At 44.3% G+C, this 13,353-nt stretch overlaps 1 protein-coding gene across 6 annotated transcripts in view; it reads left to right on the forward strand.

Annotated features, from left to right (window-relative positions):
- MEGF11 (multiple EGF like domains 11) overlaps positions 1 to 13,353 on the forward strand; it is a 392,338-nt gene that overhangs the window by 284,244 nt on the left and 94,741 nt on the right. For all 6 annotated transcript variants that reach the window (XM_059714543.1, XM_059714542.1, XM_059714540.1 and 3 more), the window contains one exon: positions 3,555 to 3,729. In XM_059714543.1, coding sequence (XP_059570526.1) covers positions 3,555 to 3,729 — 175 coding nt within the window. The remainder of the gene's footprint in view (positions 1 to 3,554; positions 3,730 to 13,353) is intronic.

The following is a 13,353-nucleotide window of genomic DNA, read 5'->3' on the forward strand; positions in this document are numbered from 1 at the left end:
CAGGCAGACCTGGACAGGTTAGAAAAGTGGGCAGTACACAATAGGATGCAGTACATCGAGGACAAGTGCAGAGTGCTGCACCTAGGGTGTAAAAATATCCAGTATGTCTACTGGCTGGGAAGTGACCCTCTCAGCAGCACAGAAGTGGAAAGGGGTCTCAGAGTCGTAGTGGACTCCAAGATGAACATGAGTCGTCAGTGTGACGAAGTCATCAGCAAAGCTAACCGCGCTTTATCGTGCATCAGCAGATGCATGATGAATAGATCCAAGGAGGTGATGCTTCCTCTTATGCGGCATTGGTCAGACTGCAGTTGGAGTATTGCATCCAGTTTTGATAGACTTGAGAGGGTCCAGAGGAGGTTGCTCATATGGTTAGGCCATTAGGGGCTTACAGGACAAGCCCTATGAGGAGAGATGGAGGGACCTGGATCTCTTCAGCCTCCGCAAGAGAAGGCTGAGAGGTGATCTTGCGGCCGCCTACAAATTCATTAGGGGGACACAGCAAGGGATTGGAGATGCTCTGTTCGCCAGGGCGCCTCTTGGGGTAACAAGGAACAATGGTCACAAACTGACAGAGAGCAGATTTAGGCTAGATATCAGGAAAAACTTCTTCACAGTAAGGATGGCCAAAATTTGGAACGGGCTCCCAAGGGAGGTGATGCTCTCCCCTACTTCGGGGGTCTTCACGAGAAGGCTGGATAGGCATCTGGCTGGGGTCACCTCTTTCCTGCCTATGCAGGGGGTCAAACTCGATGATCTGTTGAGGTCCCTTGTGACCCTAGCATCTATGAAACTTCTGAGGTCCCTTCCGGCCTTACAATCTCTGAATCTATGAACTACTGCTATATGTGGCAAATTAAATTACATATGTGTAAATGTCTGTAGCCTGGAAATTTATTGGAGTCTTACAGAATGCAAAAAAAGAAGGGAAGGACAAAAGGAGATTCCTAACATACCCTGACACCACACATGCAACAAGTACTTGATTTACATGCAACTCCATTGACCTTAGACTCCCTGGGGATAGATCACAGGCTCTAGTGCCTCAATAGTAATATGAATGTGATAATGATAAACATCCTCATATTTTATGGTGCTATTAACTATATATCTCAATGAAAGAAGGGCAGGCATCATTATCTCCATTTACTGAAGAAGAAATGGAAATACACAGGGGATAAGTGAGTTGGCCAAAGTTATGTAATGTCAGACAGAATCAGAAAGAGACCTCTGGTTCTTTGACTTTCGGTGCAGGGCCTATCTAAATCTCCAACTCATCCACAAATTGAAGGCGTGCACCAGTGCAACAGGGGTATCAAACATTAATGCTCTAGCTCAGTGCACGGTATTCCCTGTAGGACATTCACCTACTGTTCTTGCTGCCGCAGAACGAAAGATGAATACTGTAAACCCTGAGATTTTATTTAGAGTGTTTTTCCCAGTTTTGTGTTAGTGGTTCTCTTTGATAGAACATGAGAGCGAGACCTTTAGAAGCATCTTTAGCAGTACATGTTCCTGGCCTGAGGAAAAAATAATCTGCTCTGATATACTTGGACTTTGGCAGTTGAGGGGCGGACATTTTTGCTCCACTGGGAAGATAATGTGAAGCCAGGAGCCATAAACCTCTGTGCAGGGCACAGCCAAGGTCATGGCCCCTCGTCTAGGTTAGTAATGGAGGAGTCAGAGAGCATAAACAGGGCTGCCCCACCCCCTGCTCATAGCCCTCGGGGCTGGATTTTGTTCCCTTGACTCTCTTACAGGTCCTGGAAAAGGGCAGCTTACCTTTTGGGATGTTATTGTCCTTAATAAATAGCCTGCATCCTATGCAAAAAAGCTGTCCTTTTTGATAAAAGAGCCAACCTCGACATAGAAATGCTTACTGAGTATGGTATTTTCAATTGAATTGTCATAGACTGATTCCAGCTGCCGCAATCATATATTACTTTTGAAAGATTTAATTTAGCCAACAGATGCCGCACTCGTGAAACCTTATAATATGTGCAGTAGGAACAAAAACAGAGAAACCAAAAATCCACTCCAAAAAATGTTTCTTTAATGTTTAGCTTTCTGGTCTCATTAGGTAATGATTAATAGATGCAAGGGGAGAAAAAATAAGATTTTATTATTTTCATCTAAATGTTAAGAGGTGCTGTGTGAACAACCATAATTTCAGGGAATGCTTTGTCAGAAGAATTTCATGAACAGCGGTTTGTTATCCTGATGAATTGTTTTAATTAGTCAGTAAAGCACTATTTATGATGAAACACATGACAGTGGCAACATTTGATAATTCTTAGTCACAACAATATGTGACTAATCTTTTCTACTGATGACTGCATAAAAAATTCTCAGGACCCTGCTTTATGAGGTTACCTTGAAAATTAACATCCAGGATATTAATTGTACAGGTTTAAGGAATCTCATTCGATCAAATCCACAAAATAGAGACAGGCTAACAAATAACGATAAAGAAATGATAAGCAGAGCTTTTGACGGTGGGAACCAGGAGGGGGACTCATAGTATGGTCCCACCTTCTGGAGTGTGCACTGCCAGTGGTGTACACTGTACAGCCCCAGGGGCAACCCGTGCTTGGCAACTGATGCTCTAAGAGGATCTAAAGAGAACCAGTAGGTGAGAAGTACAAGGGTGTGCCCCTGGCTTCTGCATGGTGGCAGGGGCAAAGAAGTGAAGGATACATGTACTTTGGCCACCTGATTCCCTTTAAGGCCCGATTCTCATCTAGACTTCAGCCCCTTTGTATTGCCAGGTTAGTGCAAAGGCTCCGTCATGAGCATGAGACTCGGGTGCTCCGTGGAAACATGCGCTGCTCAGTGCTCCCCACAGTTTCCTTTTTAAACCCCTCAAAGTGTTTTGAAGTGTTATATCCCCCAAGCTCAGAGGGCCCATGTCATGGCTCTGCACAGGATTGCCATGTGCTCCAGCCCTACACCCCTTCAGGACCTTTGCTCTGCCAAGCGCCAGGTGACATGGCTGAGGATCCTGTGAAGTCTTTGCTGAAAAGTTTGTCCCAAATACTTTCCTCCCCAGCTGGCCTTGCTGCAAGGCTCTGCCCTTTCTAGTCATTCCCCTTCACATCAGGGCATTTAGAGATCTCCCTTCCTTCCTGATCACTGCACAGGAGCATGACTTGCTCTCTTCATCCCCTGTAGTCTTGTTACCTTCAAATTGTTCCCAGTCCTTCCCATTCTTAACTGACCACGGCTTGCTGAAATACTGTGGGATATATTGAGCTCCAGTCCTGTTCCAATTCATATTCATGATATTACTTGTATTGCAAGCCCCATGGTATGTAAAATCGCTGGCTTCTGAATTCCTCTGCATAACACCACCAGTCAACATTAAGTGTCACCTTCCTCTGTCTATCCCGTGGCTTTTATTCACTGCTCTTGGTCCTTTTCAGCCTTCTTGAGGTTATAACACAACTCCTGCAGATGGTTTACTCAGAGCTTGCTACTAAGATATCCCTGCTTTCTACACCAAGGAACTTTTTTTTCACATGTACCTCTCATTAATATCTGTCTTTCTTCATTAGCTGCCATCCATTGTCTGGCGAATGTAGCTGCAAAGCTGGCTGGGCAGGACTGTACTGCAATGAAACCTGTCCTCCTGGATACTATGGTGAAGACTGCCAGCTGACCTGCCTCTGCCAGAACGGTGCAGATTGTGATAGCATTACAGGCAAATGCACCTGTGCTCCAGGATATATGGTAAGAGCTGGAAATCACCAGGTGTAAACACAAGGTGCCTGCAAACAAAAATTATAGAAGAGTTTAATCTCTCTGCAAATATTTTATGCACAAAGATGACAGTAGGTATATTATTTTCCCCAGTTCTTGGGTACGTCAGCACAATTCTCCTGTGAACAATGCCTATTTCTCTTCTGTTGTCATTTATTGAACATTAGGGCTAGTCATTTGATTGTTATTATTGTTGGTTTTAGTTAAGGACAAAGGCATGGGCCCCTGCCCCACAGTGCTTGCATTTTGAAGCAAGATGTAACAAAAAAGACAAACAGCCTGTGGTCTGTCAGCAAGCACCGAAAGAACTGTACATTGGCCATTCGGCAAATTCCTCCTTAGTTACAATGTGATAGGTTATTTTTAATAGATGAAGAATTTAAATAACTATGAATAATAATCAAGTATATACCCCTTTTGAATATGTATCCCAGTGTCTTTCATCTGAGGATCAGAAAGTACTTTAAACGCTTTCATCATTTTAGCCTCGTAACACCCTGGTGGGGTAAACAAGTGTGGTTCTCCGCATCTTGCGGAAGGGAAGATTGAGGGAGAAGGAATCAGACAAAGTGACAGGCAGAAAGAGAGACAGAAGCCAGAGCAAGACTCAACTCCAGGCTCCAGTGCCTGGCTGAACCTGGGCTGTAAATACCGAACACAAACAACCTGCTCCAGCTGTCGCTATAATTAATGGGAGTTCTGTGACGGCCTTTAATGGGACTAGGATCTGGCCCAAAATAAAATCTACCAGCTCAGATGTAAAAAACCATTTCCTCCTTCACTCACGGCAGCACGTGGTAGAAATCACCCCCACGCAGTTGCAGCTTGGTAATTGTTAAGGAGAAGATTGGTGTTAAAATTATCCTCCGTGCTACTCTGTTCCACAGACTCCTGTACCTGAGGTTTGAATAACCTTGAGAGCCGGCCACCCTTGCATTCATTCCACAAGTTGCCTTTCTTACTCCATTGGGACCTATCCCAACTGGGACTAGCTTTCAGTTTTTTCACAATAATTAGCACTGAAGCCAAGCCTTCGGACTCACAGGGGGGTTATGCTAATTATGCCCATGTTTGTTACAACTGTGTGATGGCAACTAACTCTATTCCTAGACATATTAATGTCTGATGCGTCAGGTTGAGATGAAGAAATATTTTGGCATATCAGGGAGCCTAAAGCTGACTGCTCATGCCTGCCACAACCCCTTTGCTTCGATCTTGTGGGGATCAGGGAACATAACACCAATTTAACTGTATGTCTATAGTTGAAGCTTAAGGAGATTCCAGGTATAACACCTGACAGACTGGTGGCCAGCAGCTATGCAAGGCCCTACCTGGGCTTTAAAGGAGATGGCTGGAGAAAAGGTGGTGGTGGGGGAGGGATTATAGGGCTCGTAGGGTCTGAAGATATTCAGGCGTCATCTTCGTGGTTAAGGGGGCCACTCTTGGCTCCCTCGGCTGTCTGCTCCTGAGCTGGCCTTGAAGACTGGAGTGCTCTGTCTGCTTTGTAGATACGTTCTCAGTGAAATATGTGTGTGTGCATGTGTATGACGTGGGGTAAGCCTTTCACAAGTATGTGCATGCCAATTAGGTGCCTGGCTCTCTTTGGCTGTGTCTGCACGAGACGCTGATTGTGCAGTTGTTACTACGCAATTCCTAGTGACACTGAGTGCACGGTAGCTCGTTACTGCTGCACAGTAGTGTTGTGTCACGGTTTGTGCCCCGCAGTGCTATTGCACAGTATTAATGAGCTACTGCGCAGTACTAACGAACTACTGCTCAGTAAGCGTCTTGTGTAGATGCAGCCACTCAGAATTAGTGGTTGTTGCGGACCTGACTTGGTCAAGTATCTTAGAGTTTATCATTTTTGGAGCCTGATTCTTTACACTGATAGAAATCAGGAGCCAATCCACTCAAACAGTGGAGGGATACCACCATTAAACCCATATAAAATAGAGGAAGAAATCAAGTCTTCAGCATGCTAATAGAAACTGTAAAATCAAGATATACCAAGAGCTTCCTTCTTGCCAGGAATACTATTCAAATTTACAACATGAAAATATTTTGGGACCCTTTTACTGTATCTATTATTAAAATATATATATAGCTTGTGCAATATATATAGTGCTCTGAGACAGCATTACTGCAGTGGTGAAGCCTCGCAAGTTCCTATTGCATTGCTTCAAAATAATATTTAATCTCATAATAAAGAGCCTTCTTGCATTGGCATTTAAACAGCTTAGTTATTGAGGACAGCTCTATAATCACTGAAGCATATTTAGGCATTAGTATTATTGCTCTCTCATAATATACTATAATCTTTAGCAATTAGTCCATGAGGGGATGTAAAGCTTTGAAATTGCTAATTTATTGCCTCTGAAGTATATTTGTCATTCATGTACATGCCAGATGAATTGAGTTGCAATAGTTTCTTCAGATGCAAGAAAATTCTGGACATAAAGGAGGGTAGATAAGAATCTGTCACCTTAGCTTCCTGCCCTGGATCCTCTTCTGCCCTGCTGAGCTGGCTTCGCAGCACACTCCAGTGTTGGGGCAGGGGGGACACAAGAGTGTTTGCAATGTGGATGCATGCGGTGGATCCCAGAAGTGGGGCCAGAACCCTCTCCAGACATGAAGTAGCTCATCTGGGTCCAATCCAATTAGAGATGCTCCCGTGACTCTTATTGAGGCCATGGGGATTGGTGCATGAGAATAGACCTTTGCTTTGGGATTCTTCCAGACCTGGGTGTGCAGGGCATGGCTATTCCTGAATAGAGGGTGTCTCTTTTGGCAGCACAAACAATGGAGTGCTGCTCTTATGGACCCAGGCAAAGCTAATTATTTGGAGATGGCATAAATTAATTGTTTCTTGGGTGGGGTTTCTAATGTGGAGCTTGGCTGCCTGAATGAAAGGGTCAGCAATTGTGACATGTAATTGCACAGGATTAAAGTGAGATAAAAACCATACATTATACAGAAGTGTTTGACCTACGTGGATGCTTATAAGGCAGAGCAAGGGAAAGGGTTGCAGATAAGGTAGGAAGATAAATAACATGGAGTGGTAGCAAAAGAAAATAGATTGAGCCCAGAAAGGTTTAGTGTGTTGGATGACTAAAAAGCCAAGTGACCAAGAAGTGGCAGAGCCTTTTCCTGACAAAGCACTCCCTTGGCCCACTTCTTTTGCACAGATGGCTTGTTTTTTTGACTGTGCCCTGTCTTGGCTGTGTCAGGGCAGCTGGGCAGGGTTTCAGAATGAATCATCTGCAACTGCAGCCAAAACAGGGACATTTTATTGGGATGCAGAACAAGCAGTTAGAAACACAAAGCATCTGGTCACCTTTATTAAATGTATTTAAATGAAAATGTAGCCACTCCAGAAGCTGAAATATATTTTCATGGTTCCTCAGTTTTTATTTTTACTTTTGTGGAAATGGAGCAGATACAAGTTTTGAAATAAAACTTCCCATTGCTGCTTTGAAAATAATCAATGATTTAGTGGCTGTGACATTTCCAAAATGCAAATACCAAACCAGAATATTGGCAAGCTCAAATTTCCTGGATTCAGAAAATTTCAGGGTTTCAGATCCTTTTATGTCTTAGTTTCTTTGATGAACATTTTGGGTGAAATTCAGCTGCCAGGTCTGCACATACATGGCTCTAAAAAAGACTAATACTGGTTTAAAGGCCCTTTTATGGCTATAGCTCATTTCTGTGAATTTACAGTTTAGCTGTGTCCACACTGGGGTATTGTTCAATTTTAACTCTATTGGTTTCTAGGCTGATATAAAGTGATATAGAAACTATGCATGGGCTGGCTGCAAGGGATGCCTGAGGAATGTAAGTGATGCATGGGATTGTGTTGAATAATGTCTTGACCTTCGGAGCAATTTCACTTCAGTAAATTGCTTCCCTCACTTATTGTGGATTTGCACTGGGGAAGCAGGGTTCAGATTTACATTACTGGAAACAAGACTAGAATTTGTCCCACTGTCTTCAGAAAAATCTATCATGTGTATATGAAGTATGTCTCACAGCTGGGCTGCATGGAAGATAACAGCCTACTACTGCTGTAACCAAAGGAGTGACTCTACCTCAGATGCTAGAAGCTGAGGCTGTAATGCTGAAGCTGGGAGGTTTAAGCCCGGCCGATGACCTGTGGTTTACTAAGGATGCTCCTGTGTCCCTATATTTACACACACCTGCTAATATAAGTGTCATGCTGGCTCTTTGAGCATTTAGGAAGGTTGTCTGAGTCTGAGCACCGGCACTTTTTCTTTTCTGTGACAGTTTAACTGCACGTGGCTACGAGCATTTGGGAACTGGAAACAAGGAGAGCAGTGTTGTTTGAACAGTGTGAGGGATTGCAGGAGGAAGGGCTGCCTTCGATGGCGAAGGAAGAATGGAGAGGTAGAAGGACGCTGTGGATGTGATGGGGTGGCAGCTAGTGGCAGAAGGATACGTACGGTGTGTATGTGCTGAAGGGGTGAAGAAGGTGCCTGCTCTGTACTACAAGAAGAGACAAACATTTCTGTGCGTCTTTGTATTGCTCATATCTACGCACAGTAGCAGCGTGGTTAAGGCATCTCACCACAGTTCCAGAGTTGGACCTTGTTTCAGACCCACGTGAAAAGCTTCCCTCAGCCGTAAATGGACACACGGCCATTTGGGCTGGGGAGCCGAAGGTGGCTGGACATAAGGCTAACTGCATCAGTCCCCTGCATACTGTGTGCTGCAGGAACTCGTGTGCCTCAGCCACCTTGGCCATATAGGCGGTTTAGCTTAGGTAAAGCTATGACCTTGATGTCTAATTAGTGGAACCCTTGTGTAGAGGAGACAACTGCTTCTTAATACATTTTATCCCACATCACAGATGCGGGGTCCAGCAGAGGGAAATGGGATGTGCAAGGGGGAGGGCCATGGGAGTGAAAGGGGTGAGTGGCAGAGTCTTCTTCCCCAGACCATGGAACAGCTCTATTCATATCAGGCCTGTGGTAGACCACGTGGCCACTGTGCTTCGCCTGTATGGGCGAGGGGTAGGGTTGTGCATTCCTGTAGATGATTGTGAAATGACACCGCAACTAGCAACTCCACTGGGCTGCCAGCTCGATCGCTGCTGAGGTTCACCCCGATCATAGATCCTGCTTGACTGCCAGCCAGCCATTCCTAACACTGGACTTGAAAAGCCTTCCCACAGCTACATCTGCATACCAGGAATATAAAGCAGTAATGAGGGAGAATCTGATAAATGCACATAAGAAACCACCATCTACTGGGAATGAAAACACAGGAAGCCTCCGACAGGTAGAAAGCCTACCCTCCCTCTTCTCCCCTCTTCAGAAAGACACTCTTCATTTATTACAATAAACAACTTGGATATAATTATGGAGGTGGCAGCAGGGGTTGCACTAACTTGCAGTGTTGTCCCTTCCTTAGCTCTTAATGCTTTTACTGTTTTCCAAGAGGCTAAAGGCCAATTCTCCCCTTCATTTACTGTAGTACAAGTTTGCTCAAGCCCGTGATGCAACGCGGGTATAAATGAAGTCAGGATTTGCCCTGACCCTTCTTCCTTTGTTTTTGGTTCACTGAATTTTATTCCTGTAATTTAATAAACGTGGCAAAGCGGGCCAGAGGATATAAATTAAATATGACAGGAGACCACAGGAATCCTGACCTCCTGTCTCAAAAGGAAATCTTGAAACCAACCCCCTGTACATACCTATCAGCTTTCCAGTTGCTTAAATCATTATATATGCTGTTGAAAGTAGGGTAAGCTCACCCTTTTCATTGCACAACTAATTACAACTTTCTTAGAAGCAGCAGCTAATGAGAAGCTGTGATCTCGTTCTGGGATGCATCTTTGTTTCTATAGGGTTTCTTTTTTTTTTCCCTTTTGAAAAATGTGGTTGACTTCAGTTTCTTTATTACTCTCTGGTTTTGCAAGGAGATATTCAGTTTGGGAACATTTCTCAGGTCAAGACACTTCCAGAAACTTTAACACTTGTAGATGGAGCGTTCGGTCAGCTCTTGCTTTGGCGGGTGCTTAACTCTATATTTCACATCCAGATGACAGAACTTATATTACTTTAAGGGGTTCATCTATTTATGCTGCCATTTTTTGAAGACCTGTCTACTTTTATTGAACCCTGCATACCGGCAAGCAAAGCTAGCACTTCATCACCAAAATGAGAGAATTTATTCTGACATTTCTCTTTTTCTTGCCTGTATTGGTAGATCCCATACAGGCCCATCCCTGTACTGTGCAGTAAAGAAAGGGATGGAAGCTATAAAAATAAGCACCTCTCCCTAATAGATTACTTTTCTCTTTATGGGACATCTCTTGAAGGCCCTCCAGCTGTGTCCCTGCATTGTGTGTCTATGATGACTTGCATCTTCTGTTGTTATTGTATCAAAACTGGAATTTAAAAGTATTAATAAACCACAGTGTTATCCTTTTTTTAAGCCCTAGGTATCGATATCTCCCATGGAGCTTAATGGGGATTTGCATGCAGAAGGCGTTCAGGAATCAGGCCCTAAGTTTGCATGCTAAGCAAGTCTCTAACTACAGTACTTAGTCCACCACTGAGGAACAAATTTTGCCTTCAGGTTTCTCTATGTGGTTCTCTACAACACACTACAAACAACAGGGCACTACAGAACAATAAATAGAAATCTACTTAAAGATATGAAGTAAATATTATAATGAAGAATCCACCAATTCATTGATTTTCTTTCTTTCTTTATCTATTTGATTTATGTGCCACTCTCCCCAAAAAAGTCTTGGGGAAGCTTACAAGATAAATAATAAAAATAGGTAAAATATGAAAATAGTAAGTGATCAGCCAATTCCCCAAGCAATACCCCAGGATTTAACCATGCATGAAGTTCGACACACATACTCACAAAACATCTGGCCGGAAAGAAGAAAGTTCATTCTTCATGGTCCGCTCTGAATTTAATGAAACCACTCGCTCCGGAGGTCTTCGGCGCCTCTTTCTTTGTTCCACCGTGTAGACGTGTAGTGTACGGTGTTGTGGGACTGACGTGGCAGGTCTGTTGGGTTGTCCCAGGTAGACCCATTCCCTCTGGTCGGCACACGACTTGTGTCCTAGAATTCGTGAAGAATATCCACCAGGAAGACAGGCACTTGCTCTTTTTTCCAGATTGATAAATACAAATTTGTCAGAGGATTCCTCCTCTGCTCTGTATTTGTTTTTACTTTTATTACCACGGTACTTTTTTCACCACCTGAGGAGCAATTGACGTCAATGAATGAGACTTCATTGTTTTATAAAGCCTTGATTTAGTAGGAAAGGCATTTATAAACTTCACAGAATTCTTGATGTGAAAAATGGGCCTGGGATTGAGATAGTGGATCTGTTTTGGGGGCTCTAACTCATTTAAATGTTCAGCTTCTCTTTGTGGTAATTCTGACAGTACTTCAGTGGAAGCTCATCTCAGAGCAACGGGGCACCTCATCAAATGGCTTAAAGAGAAAAAATGAGAGGAAAAGATCTTCAATAGAGTCTGTGTCCTTTTATCCTTGATTTACCGAGCATATCAGTTACCCCCCTTTGTTAACAGCCCTTTTCATTTATAAGTATAAAATAAATTCTACTATTTTATCTTGGTGTTCTTGTTACCAATCACCAGCATAAATTTTTCTTGCTGTAGGAGGGGGGAAAGGTTTTCTAGCACAGCAGTTGTCCAATTAAATGGAGTATTACAGGCAACAAAAATAGTTTGTCCAGTCTCATTTTAGGAATTTCCCAACAGCACAAGGAAGATACATTTTCAGCTCGCTGATATCTTATTTGTATTCATAATCCATTGCTTCAGAATTAATATCAATGGCTAGAACTAGTGGCAACACAGGAAAAAAAGCATCCATATTACTCTAGTGAAGTTTAGCATAGGTGCTGGGAAGGCGTCATTAGTATTGATTGTTATCATTATCTGTATTACTGCATCGATAATCAGTAACGAGCAAAAAGGCAACCTGGGTCATGAGGTCCTAAATTTAAAAAGCAGTGTTTGGTCAAGGCCTGACTTGGAGATGTGTGAAAGAAGGCATCTGTCTCTGTTCAACAAGCCTTGGCCTAAGTGGCACTAGAAAATATTCTTTGGGGGAGCTGGGCAGTATGGAGCGCGCCCGCCCGCCCTCCCCTGCCTCTCCCTCCTGCAGGGCCGTCTGGGACCAGTGTGCGCTGGTGCTGCACGCATGGCAGTGGAGGAGCACGCGGCTGGGCGCTGTCACCAGCCCAGTTTGCGGCTGCTAAACCCCATTAGCCCTGGCCTTCCATAGTTTCATAGTTGGTAGGGTTGGAAGGGACCTGAGCAGCTCATCAAGTCCGACCCCCTGCCATGGCAGGAAAGGATGCTGGGGTCAAACGACTCTGGCTAGGTGATTGCGACCCGGGCTAGGTGATTACGACCTCGGCTAGGTGATTGCGACCCGGGCTAGGTGATTAGTCCGCCACCTGTGGGACTCCTAGGCTTTCTTCCCTGCTCTTCAGTTTTTCAGTAGCCTGTTTATTGTCCCTACCTTTAGTTATGGAAAGGTTGTTAAGTATCTTAACTGTGTGAGATATAAACCCTAGACCACTACCTCAGCTATCTGTGAAGTTAAGAGTCAGAGGTGAAAAGGAGAATGAAGCTAAGCCATGAAAGACAAGTAGTCTGAACTTGCGTTGGTGAAAGAGGAGCCTGAATACAAAGAGAGAGGAGTTATGTGCCTGAGGCAATGGGCCCGCCTGAGTAATGGACTGGAATGGAAGTGCAACCTTGAATGGATTTGTCAGGAGCAAGGTTGCTTTTATGAAGGCCAAGATCAAGAAAGAGGAGCTTGCAATAGTTGAAAGGCCTGAAATGTAATGAAAACCTGGTTTGGGAGTTTTAGGTCAGTGCGCAGAGCGGCAGCATGGATCTCAGGAGTGTGGGACTGGAAGAAGCAGAAGATCAGAAGATTAAGCGCTCCTGGAAGGCCAGGATGGACCAGGCCAAAGATGATACCTGGGTTATGGAGGATAATAGGACTGTCCACTTATGAGCCCTCTAACCTTGTCTGAGAGTTCATTCCTAGCCACGTCCCCTCTGCCAGGAATCTTTTGTCCCCAGCTCTGACATCCGGAGTTCTGGGCTTTGCATTTTGTCTTACCCAAAGAACCGCTATTATCTTGGTGGCTCACAGACAGAGATCCAAGCCTAGCTGGAGCCTGGTGACTGAGATTCCTGCACAAGTACACAGAGAACCACTGAGCTCATGGCAGCCTAAACCCTGAAGGAGGCAGGCTGCCTTTTGCACCAGCTGAGTCTTCATCCAGGATGATCTTCTAGTAGCTGAAAGTGAAAGAACATGTCTTGGTCACTGATGCTGTCTAGACATGCAGGAGGTGCCTCAGTCCGTTCAGCCGCACCCCAAAAGAGCAGAATCCCGTGGCAACCAAGATCCCTCGGTGGTAAGTCCCAGCATTACCACAAGGATCCAGTTCCCTGGTTTTCGCTATTTGTCATCTTGAAGCAGCTGTCGAAGGACTGCCCACCTTTTACAAGCCGTCAAGAATCAGGCATTTAATCTTCCCCAGTTGCTGTGTTCGTATG

The sequence above is a fragment of the Alligator mississippiensis genome, chromosome 11 (assembly GCF_030867095.1).
Source record: "Alligator mississippiensis isolate rAllMis1 chromosome 11, rAllMis1, whole genome shotgun sequence".
NCBI lineage: Eukaryota > Metazoa > Chordata > Crocodylia > Alligatoridae > Alligator > Alligator mississippiensis.